At 35.7% G+C, this 22,080-nt stretch overlaps 1 protein-coding gene across 1 annotated transcript in view; it reads left to right on the top strand.

Annotated features, from left to right (window-relative positions):
- KCNH5 (potassium voltage-gated channel subfamily H member 5) overlaps nt 1–22,080 on the top strand; it is a 339,516-nt gene that overhangs the window by 237,054 nt on the left and 80,382 nt on the right. The window contains exon 9 of the mRNA XM_024231784.3: nt 5,001–5,253. Within this exon, the coding sequence (XP_024087552.1) occupies nt 5,001–5,253 (253 nt within the window). The remainder of the gene's footprint in view (nt 1–5,000; nt 5,254–22,080) is intronic.

Genomic DNA, 22,080 nt, shown 5'->3' with positions numbered 1-22,080 from the left:
ATTTAGCAAACTTAATATCTGACCTGCATAATTTAGACTAAATGTTTTTATTTTATCAATAATTTTTAAAGCTGTTTTTATTTTGCAAAGATTACTAAAGTTACATGAACTAAAAGGCATTATGGTTTTTTGTTTTGCTTTCAAAATATTGAAGTGCTTATTTTTGTTTCAGCCAATTAATTAGAGCTCTTTTATATAAACATTACATACAACTCATATATAGCTACACAGAAAGACAGAAGGTTACTAGAGTAGTTGTCAGAATTTTCATGTGCAAGTTTCTGAGTTTCTTATTTGGGTTACTGGGTTTAGGTTCATGTTTTTTTTTTGTTTGTTTTTTTTTTTGTTTTTTTTTTTTTGACAGAATCTAATCCAACCTCTGACTTGGAGTTTCAACAAGTGGTCTCTGGGCAAGATGGTCACCCTGAGTAATAGAAATGATAAGAAAGGGAAAGGAGAGAGAGAAAAGCATTGCCTGTGCAGTGTGGGTAAGGCAAAATGATCAGGGAGGCCAGAGAAAGACCTGCCCATTGCAGTAACACTGAAAAGTTCAGGCAACTGCTTCTTGGTAGCAAATCTTTTCCAGCAATCCTGTCAGCTCTGAAGTTTCCCCTTTCAGGGAGGAAAAGCCTCCCCATATCCCACAATCCTGTACATGCCTAACCCTGTCACCCACAGCCATCAGCAAAGAGAGCAAGGCAGATTAATCCAAAAAGAATAGCAGTTAACATCCCGTAGTGCCAAACCTGTTCTTAGCTGAGAGGGACTTTACCAAGAGGGGCCTCTAACCCTCAAAATCTTAGAAGGGACTCTAACCCTCCTAAGTTGGGCCTCTAACCCAAGGTCAGTCAGGCATCCTTGCCTTTTATTAAGAGGGGCCTCTAACCCACTCTCTCTTGGGAGAGACTCTAACTCCCCTAAGTTGAGCCTCCAACCCAATCCCATTCTTTATCTGGGTATCCCACCACTTACCCAAAGTTATCCAATCAGTGCTGCGGTCTGTTTCCTTTGTAGGGAGGGTAGTTTCTTCAGTATCGTCCCTTCTGTAGTTCACCAGAAATATGTTATAGGATCCCAACACTTACCCGAAGGTAGCTGTTGGGTCAGGGTTTCTGCACTATAGTCCCTTCTGTGGTTGCCAGAAATATGTTACAAGAAAGAGGTCCCGATCCAGACCCCAAGAGAGGGTTCTTGGATCTCACACAGGAGAGAATTCAGGTCAAGTCCACAGTACAAAGTGAAAGCAAGTTTATTAAAAAAGTAAAGGAATAAATGAATGGCTACTCCATAGAGCAGCCCCGAGAGCTGCTGCTTGCCCATTTTTATGGTTATTTCTTGATGATACACTCAACAAAGGGTGGGTTATTCATGCCTCCCCTTTTTAGACCATATTGGGTAACTTTCTGACATTGCCATGACATTTGTAAACTCTCATGGTGCTGATGGGAGTGTAGTAGTGAGGACAATCAGAGGTCACTCAGTGGCCATCTTGGTTTTGGTAGACCAGCTTCTTTACCGCAACCTGTTTTATCAGCAAGGTCTTTATGAGGTGTATCTTGTGCCGACCTCCTATCTCATCCTGTGACTTAGAATGCCTTAACTGTCTGGAAATGCAGCCCGGTAGCTTTCAGCCTCATTTTACCCAGCACCTATTCAAGATGGAGTTGTTCTGGTTCGCATGCCTCTGACACCATAGCTCTTACAAGAAAATTTATTGCTCATCTTAATGAGTCTAATTTATTAATATTCTGTTGCAAAGAGGGGACAAACAACTCTGAAAACAAACAAAAGTCACTTTTAACCTAAATATTTTCTTCTGAAATATAATTTTATTTGTTTGTAACTATGAAATCCTCATTAGGAAACCTGCCTACAATAAATTGGATCTGATATTCAAGACAGAATACATGGAAACTGAGACCAGTGGGCCAGGTCTTGAATGATAATTTTACTCCATCCCTTAAAACTAAGTTTTACTTTGGCTAAGACAGTGATTAACATTTCATTTCCAGAGTAAATAACAAGATACTTATATTTTGATGACAAAAACATCATGTAACACACATGCTCTGTCTAAGGTTGGGGAAGGAAGGTGCTTGCCAGTGGGTGTGACTTTGGTTGATCTTTTTAGCATTTAGTTTTACCTTGTCACTTTTTGATATCTGGATATAAGTAAATACCATCAATCAAAATAATAAATCAATTAGTGTCATATGTTAAATGAAACAAAAAAGGAAAGCTGTACTCATAAAGTAATAAAATCCTCTTTTGACCTGCCAATAAACAGAGAATATTGCAAATACTGGAAGATTTTATTTGCAACATGAATCCTGAAAAACATTATTAAAAGGAAATAACATGACTATTACCAAAATGAACAGAAAACAATGAAAGCCCTATATGGTAAATGGATCAAGATAGAGCAGTCTATTTTTCCATTAAGGTATTCAGTGTAATGTTTGTGTATGTGTGTATGTATTTAAATTTTTTTGTTCTTCTAGAGCTAATTTCATTTTCAATTTGGAAAAAAATATTAACCTTAATCAGTGCTTAAAATATCTTCAGGTTTGTGCTGAAATATTTTCTTAATTCTGTCTGGAAACCTGTCAAACTGTCCAGATGAAGACTGCAGACAGAGTGGAAAGTGAAAAAAGAAAATTGTTTTTGTAGAGAGTTTAAGCAACAATAAGCTCTGTAGGAAGACAGATGTTCCATAGTGATAATAAGAGCTAGTATTTCCTCTGCCCTTGCTATGTGCCAGGCTAAACTAGGCTCAACTTATGCCCTTTCATTTAATTTCTACAATAAGCCTAAGATATAAGCACTATCATTATCCCCATTTCACAGATGAGGTTTAGAGGAATTAAATAAGGTGCTCCAGGTTACAAAGGTTGTGATAGTTTTGAACTCAGACTTATGTCCTCTTGAGCGTGATCTTTTTTGCTGCCTCTAAGTAAAGACTCACAGGCAGCACATGCTTTTATGTCACTCTGGCCATGCTCCTATCTTACCACTTTTTTCATTGTATTGCAATGGTCCCTTTACACGCCCACCTCCCACACTTTCTGGTTAGCTCCCCTGAGGCAAACATAGTGTCTTACTTATCCTTCTAGTTCTGAGGATTTAGCATAGTGATGTGACCCATTGTGGAAGCTCAGTAAGTGCCTATAGAATGACTAATATATTGTCCAAAGCCAATAAAGGTTTATATATTAAATAAAACATTGCCTTATAGAAAATAACTGATGTGAAAACAGCGTCAATTACTTTTAAAGCTGTGTTAGGCATTCCTTTCCTCAAAGATCAGGTTTTTCAGATAGGTGGGTGAGCAGATTGCTGCTGCCTATAGGAATTTGAGGGAGTATGAAAAAAACCCAGAGATGATTAAATAATGTGAAATGTATGTACAGCATTAAGAAAGGTTAAGAGAAGGGATACTGAAAGCATAATTTAATTAATGGTTTTTGCATTTATGATGGGCTTGTCTTCTCTACAGGGAAGCAACCCAGTTTTCATTGATAGTGACCCCCAAATAAAAGGAATAGTCAGGGGACATTTTCAAGCCTTAGGAAATTTTTTAAAGCTTAAAATGCAATTAGTAGAGGAAAGAAAACTATTTTATATTTATTAAAATATGCAGTATAACTTAATGGGGTAAATCAGTTTAGCTTCAGCTTTGAGGGATTGAAATCTGATCAAAGAAAACCATTTCTGGTTATAAAGAATAGTTTACAAAGGTGGTTTGAGGAGCATTCTAAATGAGTTTGCACTTGCATCTTTAAAATGGGTGGTATTAACTGCCGCAATCACATCTTGCTCCACGATGTTCTGATTAAATATGATGATAATGTCCATTTTAATCTGGGTCTTTAATCACCCTGTCAGAAAGCTGTAGCCAATAAAAGCTCTCTACCCCTTGCTGTATAAGCATACTTCTGCCATTTGCTTCCTCTTTTAAAGGATGCCTACGGCGTGAACTCTGCTACTGCCTGCACAGTCTTCAGAAGTCAAAGACCAGAATGAACAAGGACTGCCATACAAAATAACGTACCCACCCTGCCAGCACTGACATTTCCAACCACCCAAGCCTTATAGAAGGCTGGTCAATACCCTTGTCCCTTCCTGGACATGAATTTATTTGTAAAAGGAAAATCCTCAGAGTGAAAAAAATATACGAAGAGTGGAGTTAGTCTGCCAGTGCCACTATGTCAAGTTGCCAGGGTGCTTTTGTTGATTTGGTTTTCTGATGGCTGTCTAGCATGAATCCACCTCCAATGTGGAATTTTGATTTAGTTATAAAAAAAATTCTGAAACATCTGCTAGATGAAAATGAATGTTCATGCCCTATTTTACTTGACTCTTTGATGAAATGATATTAACTTTTTTCTGAGACTCTTCCTGACCACCTCAAAACTGTTTTGTTTTTGTTTTGAGACAAGGTCTTGCTCTGTCACTCAGGCTGGAGTGCAGTGGCACGACCTTGGCTCACTGCAATCTCTGTCTCCTGGGATAAGGTGATTCTCCCACTTCAGCCTCCCAAGTAGCTGGAACTACAGGCATGCACCACCACGGCCAGTTAATTTTTTTTTTTTTTTGTCTTTTTAGTAGAGACAGGGTTTCACCATGTTGCCCAGGCTGGTCTCGAACTACTGAGCTCAAGTGATCTACCTGCCTTGGCCTCCCAAAGTGCTGGAATTACAGGAGCCACCATGCCCAGCCAAGGCTGTGTTCTTTCTGAGGGAGATCCATACTCTTCTCAAAGCATTTACTGCATAGTTCTGCATTGTCATGGTCCATATGCTCATCAGCCTATCTCAGTGGATTATTACCTCCTTGAGAGCGGAGCTGTGTCTTGTTCCCTTTGTGTTCCCAGTACCTAGCAAGGTGTGTAGCAGTGTAGCAGACATAGTCATAGTCAATAAATATTTGTTGGATGATTATTTTTCTGAAGTGGCCCCTTTCTCTTTCCTTTTCACTTATTCATCTCTCACCTTCTTTAGGTCCTCTCCATCTGTCCCAAGGACATGAGAGCTGATATCTGTGTTCATCTAAACCGGAAGGTTTTTAATGAACATCCTGCTTTTCGATTGGCCAGCGATGGGTGTCTGCGTGCCTTGGCAGTAGAGTTCCAAACCATTCACTGTGCTCCTGGGGACCTCATTTACCATGCTGGAGAAAGTGTGGATGCCCTCTGCTTTGTGGTGTCGGGATCCTTGGAAGTCATCCAGGATGATGAGGTGGTGGCTATTTTAGGTACTGTGAACTTTCCTAATGTAGTAGCAAATGCGTAGTAACAGTTTTAGATATTTTGCTTTTCGCATTTTTAAAGAGAAATTTCCTTTGTTAGGTAACTTTGGAAATTGCGTCACTAATGAGACGTGAGTCTTAATGAAAACTAATAATGCTATTTCAGCAGAGAACGTTAGTATCAGTCACAACCTAATGGGCTGAGTTTGGTTAAACTTTCTTTGGCAACAGTAGGACAGTACCTTTTAGACTAAAGGTGGTCACAGCCTAACGTGCCTTGTAGCGCCATGTTAGTAAGTGTGAAAATGGCTTGTGGAATGATTAACGTGGTAGTGATGAAGGATGTTAGTCTCAGAAGGGCAACAGAACCTATCTAGTTCAACCGTATTCTTTAGAGAGGAGCCAAGTTAGGCCCAGAGAAGCTTAGTGACTTTCCCAATTAGTAAATGAATGGAAGCTTGAAAATAGATCATTTTACCCCAAAACTTTCTCCCTCATCATGGTCAACCTAAGTAGTGAGCTGAAAGTGTGGAGGAGGTTGATGAGTCTGACTCTTTACAGCAGAGTGATCACAGTATAAGTAAATTAAATTTAGGTTTATAAAGCTGGTTCTGTCCATCTATATTAATAGGCCATAAAAATTGTTTGGCTAATAATAAATTCATTTTAAAATTTAGAGCATTTTAGAATTTAGAATTCAGTAGATAGTTGTACTAACCACAACCACAACAATAAAAGGGCAGTAACAGTGTGTATAAGTGATACAATAAAAAAATGTTGCATGTTTGGGGACAGTGTAGGATATACAGCTTGGCCAAAAAAAAAAAAAAAAAAATTGCCAAATGACCTTTAGATCATTTTCTACTCAAATATCTGCAGCAGTTTCCTGAAATCCACAGATATAAAAGGAAGTAGTAATGAGGTCGGAGGAGAATCATTTCTTTTTTTTTTTACCCGGTAAAATAAGTTAGAATTGCAGGATGTCGACTTCATTTTGATCACATTGTTCGTGGCTTGTGTCTCATGAAAAATGAGCTCAATTTTTAAACTATTGGATTTTCAGCTACCGAGGTCAACCTACCATCGCTTGAATGCCACTTATTCTCAAAAGTAAAAGATTAACTGATAGATTTTAAAAACTACAAAAGCAAAATCCACCACAATATAATGAAAAACTGACTTCAAAAGGCACCATTACTTGAAAAATATAGAATTGAGAATGGAAAAGAAATGACCCTTCATAGGGAAACAGGTTCTGTAAAAATTGTGACTTCTAGAAAATGGTTCAGGGTTGCAAATGACTGAATACCAAGGTTTGTAAGCCTTTCCTTAACTGCATATAAATAATATTAGAATTACAGTTAGATTTCTTCTAGGAACTATTTTTATTTTTTTCAAGAAGAAAATACAACATTTTAGAGTCAACATTCTGGATATGTTTAATGCTCATTAGTGCTTGTTCTGCTTTGTTTACTGGAGTATAAAGGAGATAAATATAACCCTTCATAAAAAGTTGTACATTTCACCAGAACAATCCTTTGTTGTAAAATGAAGCATATTTACACTATACAAACCATTCTTGTGTGCTTAAAGAAAAGGATACATACACACTAAGCAAATCATTCTTGTTCGCTTAAAGAGGATAAAATACAAGGCCAAAAAAAATGTATTTTATTTTCCTGAATGTCCACGTCAATGGTGAGTAGGAAAAAAATATCAGATGTATTACATGAAAATGAGTACCCTCATGATAAAGTACCTCAGCTGTAGACTCATTATTATTTGCTTTGTCCCGTTTTCTTCATTACAACTTCATTTGGGTAATTCCTTTTCTAAAAGAAGGTTGGAGAAAGTCCTGAGTACAGTGCCTCTAGCCTGGGTCTGCTAGAATGAGACAATTTGCTCAGTGAGACAGACAAAATGCATTTTCCTTTCATTTTAAAATAAAATGGTAACTTGTTTTGCCCAATGACACAGTAAAAATGAACACAGGACCCCTGGGTATTGGACCCATCTCATCATATATCTGTCACATTTTATTATTTTGAGTTTGTGCTTTTTGTTCTCTCTCCTCAAAAATCTTGGGATTCAGAGACTTTTCACATCTTGTGCTTAATGAGTCAAATTACACAGACAACTCTCTGGCGACCTTTCTTTTTTTCTATAGGCTCTGAAAAAGACTAGTTCATTCAAAAGCCCATCAGATCAGGATTTTTTGTTTGTTTGTTTAACATACAAAATGCTTTAATGATGTTTTAAGAAAGGAGGAGGAAAATAGTAACTTACCAGCACCATGTTTTCCTGATTCTTCCTCTTCTTCTCTTCCTCCTCCTCTTCTTCCTCCTCCTCTTCTTCTTCTCATTTTTGATAGTTTAATTTTGAAATAATTGCATGCTTAATGAAAAGTTGCAAAAATTATCAGGGTGTGAAGGGATTATATATATATCAAATATTAAATTATATATAATATTTATGTAATATTTAATTATATATTAAATTAATTAATATATAATTAAATATTAAATATATATAATCCCTTCACACCCTGATATATATATGTGTGTGTGTGTGTGTGTGTGTGTATATATATATATATATATAAAGGTATACACATAGAAAAGATATATATGTATATCTTTAAGTTCTGCTTTATTAAGTTGATTCAGTCTTTATAACTTTATGTATTTTTTTCTTTTTGGCTTTTTTTTTTTTTTTTGAGACGGAGTTTCACTCTTGTTGCCCAGGCTGGAGTGCAACGGCGCGATCTCAGCTCACCGCAACCTCCGCCTCCCAGGTTTAAGCAATTCTCCTGCCTCAGCCTCCCAAGTAGCTGGGATTACAGGCATGCACTACCACGCTCGGCTAATTTTGTATTTTTAGCAGAGACAGGGTTTCTCCATGTTGAGGCTGGTCTTGAACTCCTGACCTCAGGTGATCCACCCGCCTCGGCCTCCCAAAGTGCTGAGATTACAGGCGTGAGCCACCGTGCCCAGCCCAACTTTATGTATTTTTTAAATCTTTTTGATTTGCCCTGGTACTGAGAGTGGCGGGTTAACATATCTTATTATTCATGCATTTTATCTATGTCTCCTTGCATCTCTTGTGGTTTATGCTATATAACATTTACTGCTGTGTTATTTGGTATACAGATTATTTATGATTGTTTTGTCTTAATTCTCAACTGTGGCCTTTGGCATTGAAATATGCCAAAAGCCATCGTGTTTAATGCTCTTTGCTTTTAATCTTGCAAGGGTCAGAGAGGAACAAAACCCCTACATCCCTCACATCTGAGGACACCTTACAAAAATGGGAACTTGCCTAAATTAGTCTGATAGGAGAAATAAGAAGGCCTTGCTATCTCTTACACTGATTCTTTTGCCAGTTAAAAGGTAGAGAAGGGAGGTTATTTTAAAATTAATTAGAATCTCTGAATCCAAAAACAGATGCAGTTTCATCTTTTTGGATTCTTGCCACTAAACAGTCTCTCGATAGGCACATAATTCTTTAGTGTGTCAAAAGTGCTAAGGAGTTTAATGAGTAAGTTCTGAAGCATAACTAATTAATGGAAAGATAAAAAATTTAGTCAACAAATAACCTCCTTTAACACTGGAGGATGGCTTCAAGATGTTTTTCTAAATAGGGCATATGAAATATAATTGCAGTTCATGTGTTTTTTCAATTTGAAGTTCTTTGAAAGTTCTTTCTGTTCCTACACCTCCACCTTTTTCTGACCTTCCCACTTTTTATAAAACACAAAGAATTCCAAATTAAGTTCATGATGCATACATAATATTTTATATTCTTTAATGTCTTATTCCTTTTTAGTTCCTATCCTATAATTACTTAATGTGAACAGATTTGTTGGTATGGCTGAAATAGCCAGGTTACTTCTCAATGTCTTGACAAGTATATTGTGCCTTTCTGAGGTTATAAAAATGATATTTCCCTGCTAACAATAGACCCTGCTCCTAAGACATTTGTTTTGTTGTATTTTCATTTTGTCTTTTCTCACCTGTGTTCATTGATTATTAGAATCATAAGGTTAGAATTATTAAACTAAGACAATCTCTATCTAAGTCTTTTAATTGTAACTTCAAATTCTCAAGAGAGCTATGCTTGTTTATGTATGGTTTGGATGGAGGGATTGAAAATTGTTATGGAATTGGGAAAAAGCATAAATGAGGCCAGAATAACATAATTAAATCAACTTAATACGAAAGAGAGTCTTTAGCACTTGAATTAAGATTCTATTTTAAGTAGAATCAGTTATTTAAAATCCATTGTAGGCTGGGCATGGTGGCTCATGCCTGTAATCCTAGCACTTTGGGAGGCTGAGGTGGGCTAATCACTTGAGGTCAGGAGTTGCAGACCAGTCTGGCCAACATGGTGAAACCCCATCTCTACTAAAAATACAAAAATTAGCTGGGTTTGCTCGCATATACCTGTATTTGGGAGGTATTTGGGAGGCTGAGGCATGAGAATTGCGTGAACCCAGGAGGCTGAGGTTGCAGTGAGCTGAGATCACGCCACTGTACTCCAGCCTGGGCGACAGAGTGAGACTTTGTCTCAAAAAAAAAAAAAAAAAAAAAAAATTATAAATGTGTGCATTATCAAAGAAAATTTATAAATTACGCTGCTCAAAATTAACAATCTCCTTATTTTTATTACAAAAAGAAAAAATGAGATGTGAATGAATAATATTTCGTTATTTTGAGAATCTGTGAGAATGTGGTTTTTATGCTGTAGTTATATTTCTTCCTGTGCACTTGCTGTTAGAAGTCAAGTGCTTCGCAGTTTAAATCCTTAAAAGCGTTTTTCCCAAGTTCCAGAAAATTATTTTCTTTTGCACCCATACTTCTGTGTTTTAGATGCTGAACTGTGAAACATGTAGATTTGTTCTATATATTATGATGATGAAATTACTTAATTCAGATATTTTTATAAACGGCAAATCAGTTTGCTTTTAAAAACATGCATACTTGTCTTGATTTAAACATTTTAAGCAGTGATTATAACATTGTTTCTCTATGGTTCAAAATATACACTTTTAGAGTTCCTCAGCCTGTAGGTTTTGGAATAAAATATGAGTTTTAACAATCTTGGTAGTTTAGATTAAACTTCAAACCCTCCCTCTATCACCCTTCAAAACTAATTTATTCTATCCCCTTGGTATCTTTTAATCCTGTTCTTAATATCCCTTACCACAGTCAATGCTCTTAAAATTTTGGTCCTGGGTGTGAAAGGAAAATATTTTAGGCCCCCAAGATCACTAAGGAAAATTCAAGATCACTAAGGAAAATTCATGTTGGAAACTGCAAAATTCATGGGCGACAGAGTGAGACTTTGCAAAATTCATGTTGCAAATCTGCCTTCCATTCTATTCAAAGTTACTAAAATAGGTGCATATCTGATTTGCCTCCTTTGGAAAAGCTAATCAGAAAGTCAAAAGAATGCAACCATTTGTGTATCACCTATCTGTGACCTGAAAGCTCCCTCTCTGCTTCCAGTCTTCCTGCCTTTGCTTCAAGTCGTCCCGCCTTACCAGACCGAACCAATGTACTTCTTACATATATTGATTGATGTCTCATATCTCCTTAAAATGTATAAAACCAAGCTGTGTCCCGACCACGTTGGGCACATGTCGTCAGGACTTCCTGAGGATGTGTCACGGGTGCATCCTCAACCTTGGCAAAATAAACTTTCTAAACTAACCAAGACCTGTCTCAGATTTTCCGGCTTCACATGGGCCATGACTACCATCTTAGTCATTAGACTTACCTGCTTATAAATCTATCATAGAATCATAGGGTTAGAGTTATTAAACTAAGACAATCTCTATCTAAGTCTTTTAATTGTAACTTCAAATTCTCAAGAGAGCTATGCTTGTTTTATGTATGGTTTGGATGGAGGGGTTGAAATTGTTATGGGGTTGGGATAAAGAGCATAAATGAGGACAGGAATAACATAATTAAATCAACTTAATACGGAAGAGAGTCTTTAGCACTTGAATTAAGATTCTATTTTAAGTAGAATCAGTTATTTAAAATCCACTGTAGGCCCAGCATGGTGGCTCATGCCTGTAATCCTAGCACTTTGGGAGGCCGAGGTGGGCGAATCACTTGAGGTCAGGAGTTAATAAATCTATCATCAGCTTCAACCTCCATTTCAATGTTTTGCTGCCACCACAATAATCTTCCTAAGATATAATTGTGTCAATCTCCTCATTAGTATTTCCAGTATCTTGAGGATAAAATGTAACTACGAGCATGGCCTATGGGGCCATTTGGGTCTGGCTTTTGCTCTCCTTTCCAGCCTGATTTGTGTCATTGTCTATCCCTACCCTGTTCTCACCGTACTGAATTGCAGGAAGTTTCCTGAGTTTAACAAAGTTCCCTCTTCCTGGCAGGCTGTTGCATATACTGCTCCTTTATTTAGAATACTTTTTCTCTCCTTTTTAGTGATTTGTCTCTTGCTTCCTTGTTCTATTTTATTTTTCCCTTATTGCCCTAGTCTGGGTTAGATGCCTCTATTCTGTGCTTCCACTTGGATGCCTATAGAGGGTTCTTGGTACCTCCTATTTTTATCCTTCCCCTGTTTATCCTCCCACTGCACGGTGACCACTTGAAATTTCTTGTTCCTTTTTGTCTCTCTGTCATCTATGATAGGATCTCTTCAATAGGTTCTCAGTAAAGGCTAGTGTGAGTGAGACAGATTAGCTAATACAGCTGTTACTTGGTATCCACAAGGGATTGGTTTCAGGACACCCTCACAGAGACCCTACTCTGAGGATGCTCAAGTCCCTTACGTAAAATGGTGTAGTATTTGCATACAACCTATGCACATCATCCTGTTTATTTAAAATCATCTCTAGGTTACTTATAATTCCCAACACAATGTGAATGCTATGTACATAGTTGTTTTATTGGTTAGGGAATAATGACAAGAAAAAATATCTGTACACATTTAGTACAGATGCAGCCATCCATTTTTTACCCCAAATATTTTCTATTTGTGGTTCATTGAATCCATTAATGAGAAACCCACGGGTATGGAGGGCCAACTCTACTATACTTTGCCAACAAACTGTTTTCATAATTGTTTCAGTTCTGGGTACCCAGAAAAATACGTTGTGTTCTGTTGACTCACTTGCCAATTTCCTCTATGCCTTCTGTTCCTCCTTTGTCTAGAGGTTTATAGTAAAATGCATTTCTCAAAAGCCTGTAACTTTAGTTTAGATCTGTTATAGGCAGAAGAAACATTTTCCTACTGTTAACTAGGCAATTTGAACAAAGATAATTGAGGGGGAAACTGTGTTAAGTATCTCAGACCACACACGGCTCTCTGATAAGTTGCTCCTTTCTTGTTCTCCATCACGGATCCCCAGTACCAAGAAAGAATCTAACTTATACCTGCTGGTTGACCATAATAAGAAAACTTTTAAATTACATCCGTTGAAGGAAATTTAGCTTTAATTCCTAAAGTGGCATTGCTTTTGTCATCAACTAGAATGAATGATTCAATAAATCTGAATTAATTTAATTAATACATAAACATTTAAGAATTAAAAGGGATTTAAAGAAAGGAAAATCATATTTTTCATTAGTAAATGAGCCCCCAGCCACTTAAGTAAAATGTAAAGCCAACAGATACATTTTGATTTTAATATTCCTTATCAAACTTTTAAAGTATATTTTTGAAAAATACACTTGGGCCTCTTTGAAAGTCTGATTAAAATACCAATAATTATTAATGGAGTGCTCATTATTTTGTATACATTATTATACCAAGTCATTTAATAACCCTGTGAAGAAAGTAATTATTATAGTCATCTTACAGAGGAAGCAACTGAAACTCTGTAATATCAGGTAGTTCTCACTGGGTCACAGCTAATAAGTAATTGGTGGGTACAGGATTTTAATCCAGACCTGTCTGACATTATGTGCATGGTCTTACCCATCAAATTACCAAAAAAAATGATGCTCTGGTTAACAGGAATTTTGAAATAGAATTTTGAAATTATACTACAACTATTTGGTTTAATCTTAATGGAAAATAGAGTACCTATATTACCTTTACCAATTTATTTCTTTTTATTTTTTAAAAAAGATTTCTCCAACACCACTGCCAAGAATTAGGCACCATAACAGTATACATTACAAAAACCCCTTCACCAGATATTACCTAAGGTACTTAGTTAAGTATGAATTGGCTAAATCAGCTACTGAGTATCTATAAATACTGTCCTTCTCCATGTGACTGGGTGAGGAAGGTGTTTAGGACTGAGGAGAATTGAGCCCGCAGTGTGAATGTCATGAGTTCTTAGAACACAAGATAGGAATGTTACATTCCACTCTCCTCTTTCATCTGGGTTATGGAAGAGTTCAGAGTCTACTTAGTTGGGAAATGTTAAAGTGGAAATGAAGCTTTCTTTCTTTGTGAGGTCTTTCCTAATTTCTTTAAATTAAAAACAATATTTTTCTTCTGTGCTTTGCTTATCCTGATCTGTATACACTTACTTCATTTTCTTCTATTTTGTAATTTTTTTGGTCTGTCTCTCTTACTCACAAAATTAAAGACTTCTTGAGAGCCAGATTTCTATTTCCTGAAATCTGCCTATCCCCCCACAGCATAAAGCAAATGTTTCAACTTTTGAACAAAAAATTCAAAAAACTTAAAAAAATTTTTTAAGTGGTAGCATTTATTTTATAAATAAATAATATAGCATAAGGTAAAGGAAAAACAGAAGACAAGTAACAATAATACAAAAAAGAAAAAAAGAAAACCTGTGCTTTGAATCTCACTCCTTTATCCCTGTGGTTGCTTTTTGTTTCCCTATACACTTCTGTGATCACTGCCCATACTTATATACATTTCTATCACAGCAACACAGCTTTATTGAGGTATAATTGATACACACATATCTACATATATTGAATGCACACAGTGTGATGAGTTTGTATATATGCAAACACTCTTAATACCATTACCATAATCAAGGTAATAGACACATCCTAAAACTCCCATAGCTTTCTTCTGTCCTTTTTTTCATGGTAAGAACACTTAATATGAGATCTACCCTCTTAACAAATTTTGAAGTTCACAGTACTCTGTCGTGAAGTATAGGCTCTATGTGTACAGCAGATATCTAAAACTTAATTCCTCTAGCATAACTGAAACTGTATACCCATTGAACAAAAACTGTCCCTTCCCCCATCTTCCAAGCCCTGACAGCCACTATTATAATCTCTGCTTCTATGAATGTAACTATTGTAGACATTTCATATGAGTGGAATCATGAAATATTTGTACTTCTGCAACAGGCTTATTTTGTTTGGCATAGTGCTCTCCAGGTTCACCTATATTATTGCAAATGACAGAATTTTCTTCTTTTCAAAGGCTGAATAATATTCCATTGTATGCATACACCATGTTTTCTTTATCCATTCATCTGCTGATAAATACTGGGGTTGTTTCCATGTCTACGTATTTTGAATAAAGCTGCAATGGGCATGAGAGTGCAGATATCTCTTTGAGATTTTGATTTCAATACTTTTGGATACATACTCAGAAGTCAGATTATTGCATCATAGGTTAGAGTTAGGATTGAGTCAGGATGTCAGATTCATTAATTGAATGAGGTAGAAAAGACAGCCATTATTTCTCATACTTCACAGTTGCAAAAGTTGTAAGACTTCGTTATAATATGAACAGTATCGTAGGCTTCAACTCTAAATGTTTTCTTAGAAAAAGAAAACAGGAGAGTTTCAAGATGTAATTGATTTCCAAATTAGTCTTTTGCATGGATTTCTTTTTTATAATATGCCGTTCCCTTTCTTGATTTAGGCATATATTTGGATTTTTATATGCTATCAATTTGTTCTTAACACTAATAGTGCCAAACTCAGGATAATCAGCATGTTTAGTATCATTTCTTCTACCTCCTTAAAGGTAGCTTCTTACTGATGTCAGGAAACCTTCTCTTTACTTGTGCTTAATAAGTGCTATTTGGCTCATTCTTTATATGTGTAAAAAAAAATCTACAAGCTAAATCAGTTATTTTTTAGTAGATAAGAATTATTATTTGCTTCTCTGAGAATGTCTTCAAGCTTGCATCGATGATCATTTTTAACATAATGACTTTGGACATCAATCATTGAAGACTGGCAGACATCATTTCTAAATGTTTTAAAAGATTTTATTCTAATAAACCTATATAATTTCTTAATTTTAATACTCATTGTTTTGTTCTTTCTGTTCTTCCTTTTTAAAATATTACTTTATGACCCTTGCAGTTTGTACATAGTTGAAGTCCATTTAAAATAATATAGTTAAAAATCGTATAGTCTTATTCATCTATAAATGAATATTTTTGGGCCTATGTAATTATAATGAAGTTTATGAGCCAATTGCAATGATAACTTATAGTGAAGGGCCAACTAATAAATAAAAATGAATACAGTTCAAGTCCAGTATTTATTTATTAATTTCTTGTCTGGTTGATCTATCCATTGTTGAAAGTGGGTTATTGAAGTCCTGTGCTATTATTGCATCTCTATGCATTTTTCCATTAAGTCCATTAATATTTGCTTTATATATTTTGATGCTCCAATGTTGGGTACATATATATTTACAGTTGTTATATACTTGATAAATTGATGCCTTTATCGTTAAATAATGAGCTTATTTGTCTCTTGTGACAGTTTTTGACTTGCAATATATTTTATCTGATGTAAATATAGCCACCCCTGCTCTGTTTTGGCTACTGTTTCCATGGAATATCTTCCATTCTTTAACGTTCAGTCCTTAAAGCTAAAATAGTTCTTATAGGTAGAATATAGTTGAATATCATTTTTCTTTAAATATCCATTCAGCCACCCTGTCTTTTGATTGGATAATTTAATCCATTTACATTTAAGGGTATTGATAGGTAAAGACTTATTCTTGCCCTTTTGTCATTGTTTCCTGGTTATTTTGTAGGTCCTTTTTTTTCCTTTTTGTGACTTACTTACTGTAAGTTACTTACTGTAGCTATGATTATTTTTGACCATTTTGACTTTTAACCTTCGTACTAGAGATTTGGAAGATTTACATACTACTACTATAGTAATGGAACATTCTGCTTTTGACTGTGTATTTATTTCTACCAGTGAGTTTTATACTTTCATATATTTTCATTTTGGTAGTTATTATCCTTTCTTTTCCAGTTGAAGAACTCCATTAAGCATTTCCTATATGATGGTCTAGTAGTGATGACATCACGATCAATGGGGAACAACCAAAGACTTTTCCACTAAGATCCAGCACAAGGCAGGGATGCCTGCTCTTACCACTTCTATTCAATATAGCACTGGAAGTACTAGCAAAGGCAATCAGACAAGAAAAATAAATAAAAGTCATTTAAAACAGAAAGAAAAAAGTAAAATTATCTCTGTTTGTAGATGACATGATTCTATATGTAGAAAAAGCCAAAGATTCTACAAAAACCTTGTTAGAACTAATAAATAAATTTAGTAAAGTTGCAGGTTGCAAAATCAACATACAAAAATTAGTGGCATTTCTATATGCAAATAACGACCTAGCTGAAAAAGAAATCAAGAAAAAAATCTCACAATTGTTACAAAAAATACATAGGACTGAATTTAACCAAAAAGGTAAAATATCTGTACACAGAAGACTATAAAGCATTGATGAAAGTAATTGGCTGACTCTGGGTGTACTACTAATAAGTTAGCCCTGCTCCACAAGGAACAGTGAAAAAAAAAAAGAAGGAAAGAATTGAAGAAGACACAAATAAATGGAAATATGTCCTATGTTCATGGGTTATAAGAATTAATATTGTTAAAATGTACATACTAGCCAAAGCAATATACATAGTCAAAGCAATTGCTATCAAAATTCCAATGACATTTTTAAAGAAATAGGGAAAACAATCCTCAAATTTGTGTGAAGCTGTAGAAAAATCCCAAATAGACAAAAAGCAATACTGAGAAAGAACAAAGTTGGAGGCATCACACTTCCTGATTTAAAATTATATTACAAATGTCTAGTAATTAAAACGGTATGGTACTGGCATAAAAAAGAAACATGGAGCAGTAGAACAGAACAGAGAGCCCAGAAATAGATCCAAACATATATGGTCAACTAATTTTCAATAACGGTGCCAAAGACCACAATGGGAAATTAATAGTTTTTTCAATATATGATGCCGAGAAAACTGGATTTCCACATGCAAATGGATAAAATTAGGACCTTATTTTCCACCCATACAAAAAAAAAAATTAACTCAAAATGGATAAAACGCCTGTGAGATTTGAAACCATAAAACACGTTGATGAGAACATACAGGAAAAAACACCTTGACATTGGCCTTGGCAATGACTTTTTGGATATAACACCAAAAGCTTGAGCTATAAAAGCAAAAATAAATAAATAGGGTTACATCACACTAAAACGTTTCTGTACAGCAAGGGAAACAATCAACAAAATGAAAAGGCAGCCTATAGACTGGGAAATATATTTGCAAACCACATATATGTAAGAACCCTTACAACTCAATAGCAGAAAATAAATAACCCTATTAAAAAGTGAGCAAGAGACCTGAGCAGAAATTTCTCCAAATAAAACATGAAAATAACCATCAGGTATATGAAAAGGTGCTCAAATCACTAATCATCAGGGAAATGCAAATTAAAGTCATTATGAGATATCACCTCACACCTGTTAGGAAGGCTATTATCAAAAAGACTAGATATAATAAATGTTGATGAGGGTGTGGAGAAAAGAGAATCCTGGTATACTGTTGGTGGGAATGTAGTTTGGTGCAGCCATTATGGAAAACAATATGGAGGTTTATTAAAAAATTGACAATAGTACTACTGTGTGACCCAGTATCCCTCTACTGGGTAAATACCCAAAGGTGATGAATTTATCACCTCCCAGAGATATCTGCACCCCCATGTTTGTTGCAGTATTATTCACAATAGGCAAAATACGGAAACGGCCTAAGTATCCATTGATGGATGAATTGATAAAGAAAATGTGGTATATATATGCAATGGAATATTATTCAACCTTAAAAAAGAAAGAGAGCCTGCCATTTGCCACAGCATGGATGAACCTTAAGGATGTTATGCTAAGTGAAATAAGCCAGACACATAAATAATATATTGCATGATCTCACTTATATGTAGAATCTTTTTAAAAAGTCAAATATACAAAGATAGAGAATAAAACAGTGGTGGCGATGTGGAGTAGGGTGGGAGGAAATGAGTACATGTAGGTCAAAGGATAGAAAATAGCACACATGTAGGATGAACATTTTTAGAGATCTAATGTATAGATGAAGACTATAGCTAATAATATTGTACTGGCATATCTCCGAGATTTTGTTGGTTTGGTACCAGACCACCATAATAGAGCCAATGTTGTAATAGAGTCACCAATTTTTTGGTTTCCCAGGGAATATAAAAGTTATGTTCACATTATACTTAGTCTATTATGTGTACAATAACATTATGTCTAGAAAAACAATGCATATATCTTAATTTAAAAATATTTTATTGTTAAAATATGCTAATGATCATCTGAGCCTTCAGCAAGTTGTAATCTTTTTGCTGGTGGACAGTCCTGCCTTGATGTTGACAGATACAGACTGATCAGATTGGTGGTTGCTGAAGGGTGGAATAGAGGTGGCAATTTCTTAAACTAAGATGACAATGAAATTTGCTGCATCAATTGACTCTTCCTTTCATAAAATATTCCTCCTATACCATGTGATGCTGACTGATAGCATTTTAGTCACAGTAGAACTTCTTTCAAAATTGGAGTCAGTCCTCTGAAACCCTTGCCACTGTCTGATCAACTGAGTTTATGAACTATTATAAATACTTTGTTGTCATTTCAACAATGTTCATAGCATCTTCACTAAGAGTAAATTCTGTCTCAAGAAACCACTTTCTTTGCTCATCCATAAGTAGCAACTTCTCACCTCTTGGTTTGATAGTGAGATTACAGCAAGTCATCCACATTTTCAGGCTCCACTTCTAATTCTAATTGTCTTGCTATTTCTACATCTGCAGTTACTTCCTCCGCTGAAGTCTGTAGCTCTCAAAGTCATCCATGAGGGTTGGAATCAACTTCTTCCAAACTCCTGTTAATATTAATATTTTGGCTTTCTCACATCTCACATGAATCACAAGTGTTCTGAATGGCATCTAGAATTCTGAATGTTCTCCAGAAGATTTCCCATTTACTTTGTCTAGATCCTTTAGATGAATCAGTATCTATGACAGCTGTAGCCTTACACAATATATTTATTGAATAATAAGACTTGAAAGTCAAAATTTCTCCTTGATCCATGGGCTGCAGAATGGATGTTGTGTTAGCAGGCATGAAAACAACATTCGTCTTGTAGATCTTCATTAGAGCTCTTGGGTGACCAGATGCATTGTCAATGAGCAGTCATATTTTCAAACGAATCTTTTTTTCTGAGCAGTTGGTCTCAACAGTAGGCTTAAAATATTTAGTAAAGCATGCTATAAACAGATGCACTGTCATCCAGGCTTTGTTCTTCCATTTATAGAGCAAAGGCAGAGTAGATTTAGCATAATTCTTAAGATTCTAGGACTTTGGGAATAATCAAGGAGTACTGGCTTCAACTTAAAGTCACCAGCTGCATTAGGCCCTAACACGTTAGCCTATCCTTTAAAGTTTTGAAGGCAGTTTTTGACTTCTCTCTATCTATGAAAGTCCCAGATGGCATCTTCTTTTAATAGAAGGCTGTTTCATCTGCATTAAAAATCTGTTGTCTAGTCTAGTCACCTTCATCAGTTATTTTAGCAGATCTTCTGGATAACTTGCTGCAGCTTCTATATCAGTACTTGCGTTTCAGCTTGCATTTTTATGTTGTGGAGATGGCTCCTTCTCTTAAACTTTATAAACCAATCTCTGCTAGCTTCAAACTTTTCTTCTGCAACTTCCTCCCCTCTCTTAGCCTTTACAGAATTGGAGATAGTTAGGGCTTTGCTCTGGATTTGGCTTTGGCGTAAGGGAATGTTGTGGCTGGTTTGATCTTCTATCCAGGCCACTAAAACTTTCTCCTTATCAGTAGTAAGTCTGTTTCATTTTCTTGTCATTCATGTGTTTGCTGGAGTAGCACTTGTAACTTCCTTCAAGAACTTTTACTGTGCATTCACAACTTGGCTAGCTGTTTGATGCCAGAGGCCTAGCTTTTAGCCTGTTTTAGCTTTTGACATGGCTTCCTCACTAAGCTTAATTATGTCTACCTTTTGACTTGAAGTGAGAGATTTGTGACTCTTCCTTTTGCTTGAACACTTGGAAGCCATTTTAAGGTTGCTGGTTGGCCTAATTTCGATATTATTGTGTCTCAGAAAACAGGGAGGCCTCAGGAGAGGAAGAGGGAGTTGGAGAATGATAGATCAGTGTAGCAGTTAAAACACACACAATATTTATTGATTAAGTTTGCCATCTTATATGGGTGTGGTTTGTAGTGGCCCCAAACGATTACAACAAAAACATGAAAGATTACTGATCACAGATTTCCGTAACAGATATAATAATAATGAAAAAATTAGAAATACTGTGAGAATTACCAAAATGTGACATAAAATGATCACATGCTTTTGGAAATATGACGCTGATAGACTTGTTCGACACTGAGTTGCCACAAACCTTCAATCTGTAAAAAACATAATATCTGCCAAGCACAGTAAGGTAAAGCACAATAAAATGAGGGTTATGCCTGTATTGTAATACAAATTTTTGTTAAATAGGTAGATTTTAGCTGCTTTCGTCTCACACACAATAAAAAATATGTGAGATGATAGACATGTTAATTTGTTTCACTATAGTGATCCACTATAGTGATTTTACTATCTTTGTGTATTCCATAATGTTACATGTTAAATCTCAAGTATATACAATAAAACTTACTAAAAAAAGAAGTGAAGCCATGGATTAAGTTCATTGTATAGAAAAATCTTCAAATAGAGCTACTATCACACCCCTAAACTCACAGAAAACTACCTAAGTAAAATTCAAATGATATTTTGTTTGGGACCTGTTAGATATTAGTTAGCAGTTCTCACTGATGAATACCTGTGGTAATTTTTATTTATTTATTTATTTATTTATTTTTCTGAGACTGAGTCTTGCTCTGTTACCCAGGCTGGAGAGCAGTGGCGTGATCTCGGCTCACTGAAACCTCCGCCTCCTGGGTTCAAGCCATTCTCCTGCCTCAGCCTCCTGAGTAGCTGGGATTACAGGCACCCGCCACTGTGCCCAGCTAATTTTTGTATTTTTAGTAGAAATGGGATTTCACCATGTTGGCCAAGCTGGTCTCAAACTCCTGACCTCGTGATCTGCCCACCTTGGCCTCTCAAAGTGCTGGGATTACAGGCATGAGCCACCGTTCCCTGCCTAACTGTGGTAATTTTTATGCATTTATTTTATTCATGTCATTAACTCACCAAATAATGTGTCTCACATTTGAAAAAATAAATCTGGCTATAAAATCAGCCCCTTAGGGGACCATAATCCCTAAGCATACCATAGTCTGTATTACTCCTTTAATTATGTTGTAACTCTGTCTCTGTTTTGTCTTAAATGTTCCAGTTTCCTACTATATGAGTCTTTAACACTTATCTCTGTTTTACAATCCTTTTTCCTGTAGTTTAACAGTGAAATACTTCATAAGACTTGATGAAAAGAACTGAGAAAATATAAATAGACCAAACAACAACTTTCATGTTTAGCCCAAGCTTTCTACTAATTTTAGTACTTTTGAGGGGAGGTTAGTTATCTCTAGCTCTAAAA

Source organism: Pongo abelii, chromosome 15 (genome assembly GCF_028885655.2).
Source record: "Pongo abelii isolate AG06213 chromosome 15, NHGRI_mPonAbe1-v2.0_pri, whole genome shotgun sequence".
Taxonomy (NCBI): domain Eukaryota; kingdom Metazoa; phylum Chordata; class Mammalia; order Primates; family Hominidae; genus Pongo; species Pongo abelii.
This window is presented reverse-complemented; position numbering and strand designations above follow the sequence as displayed.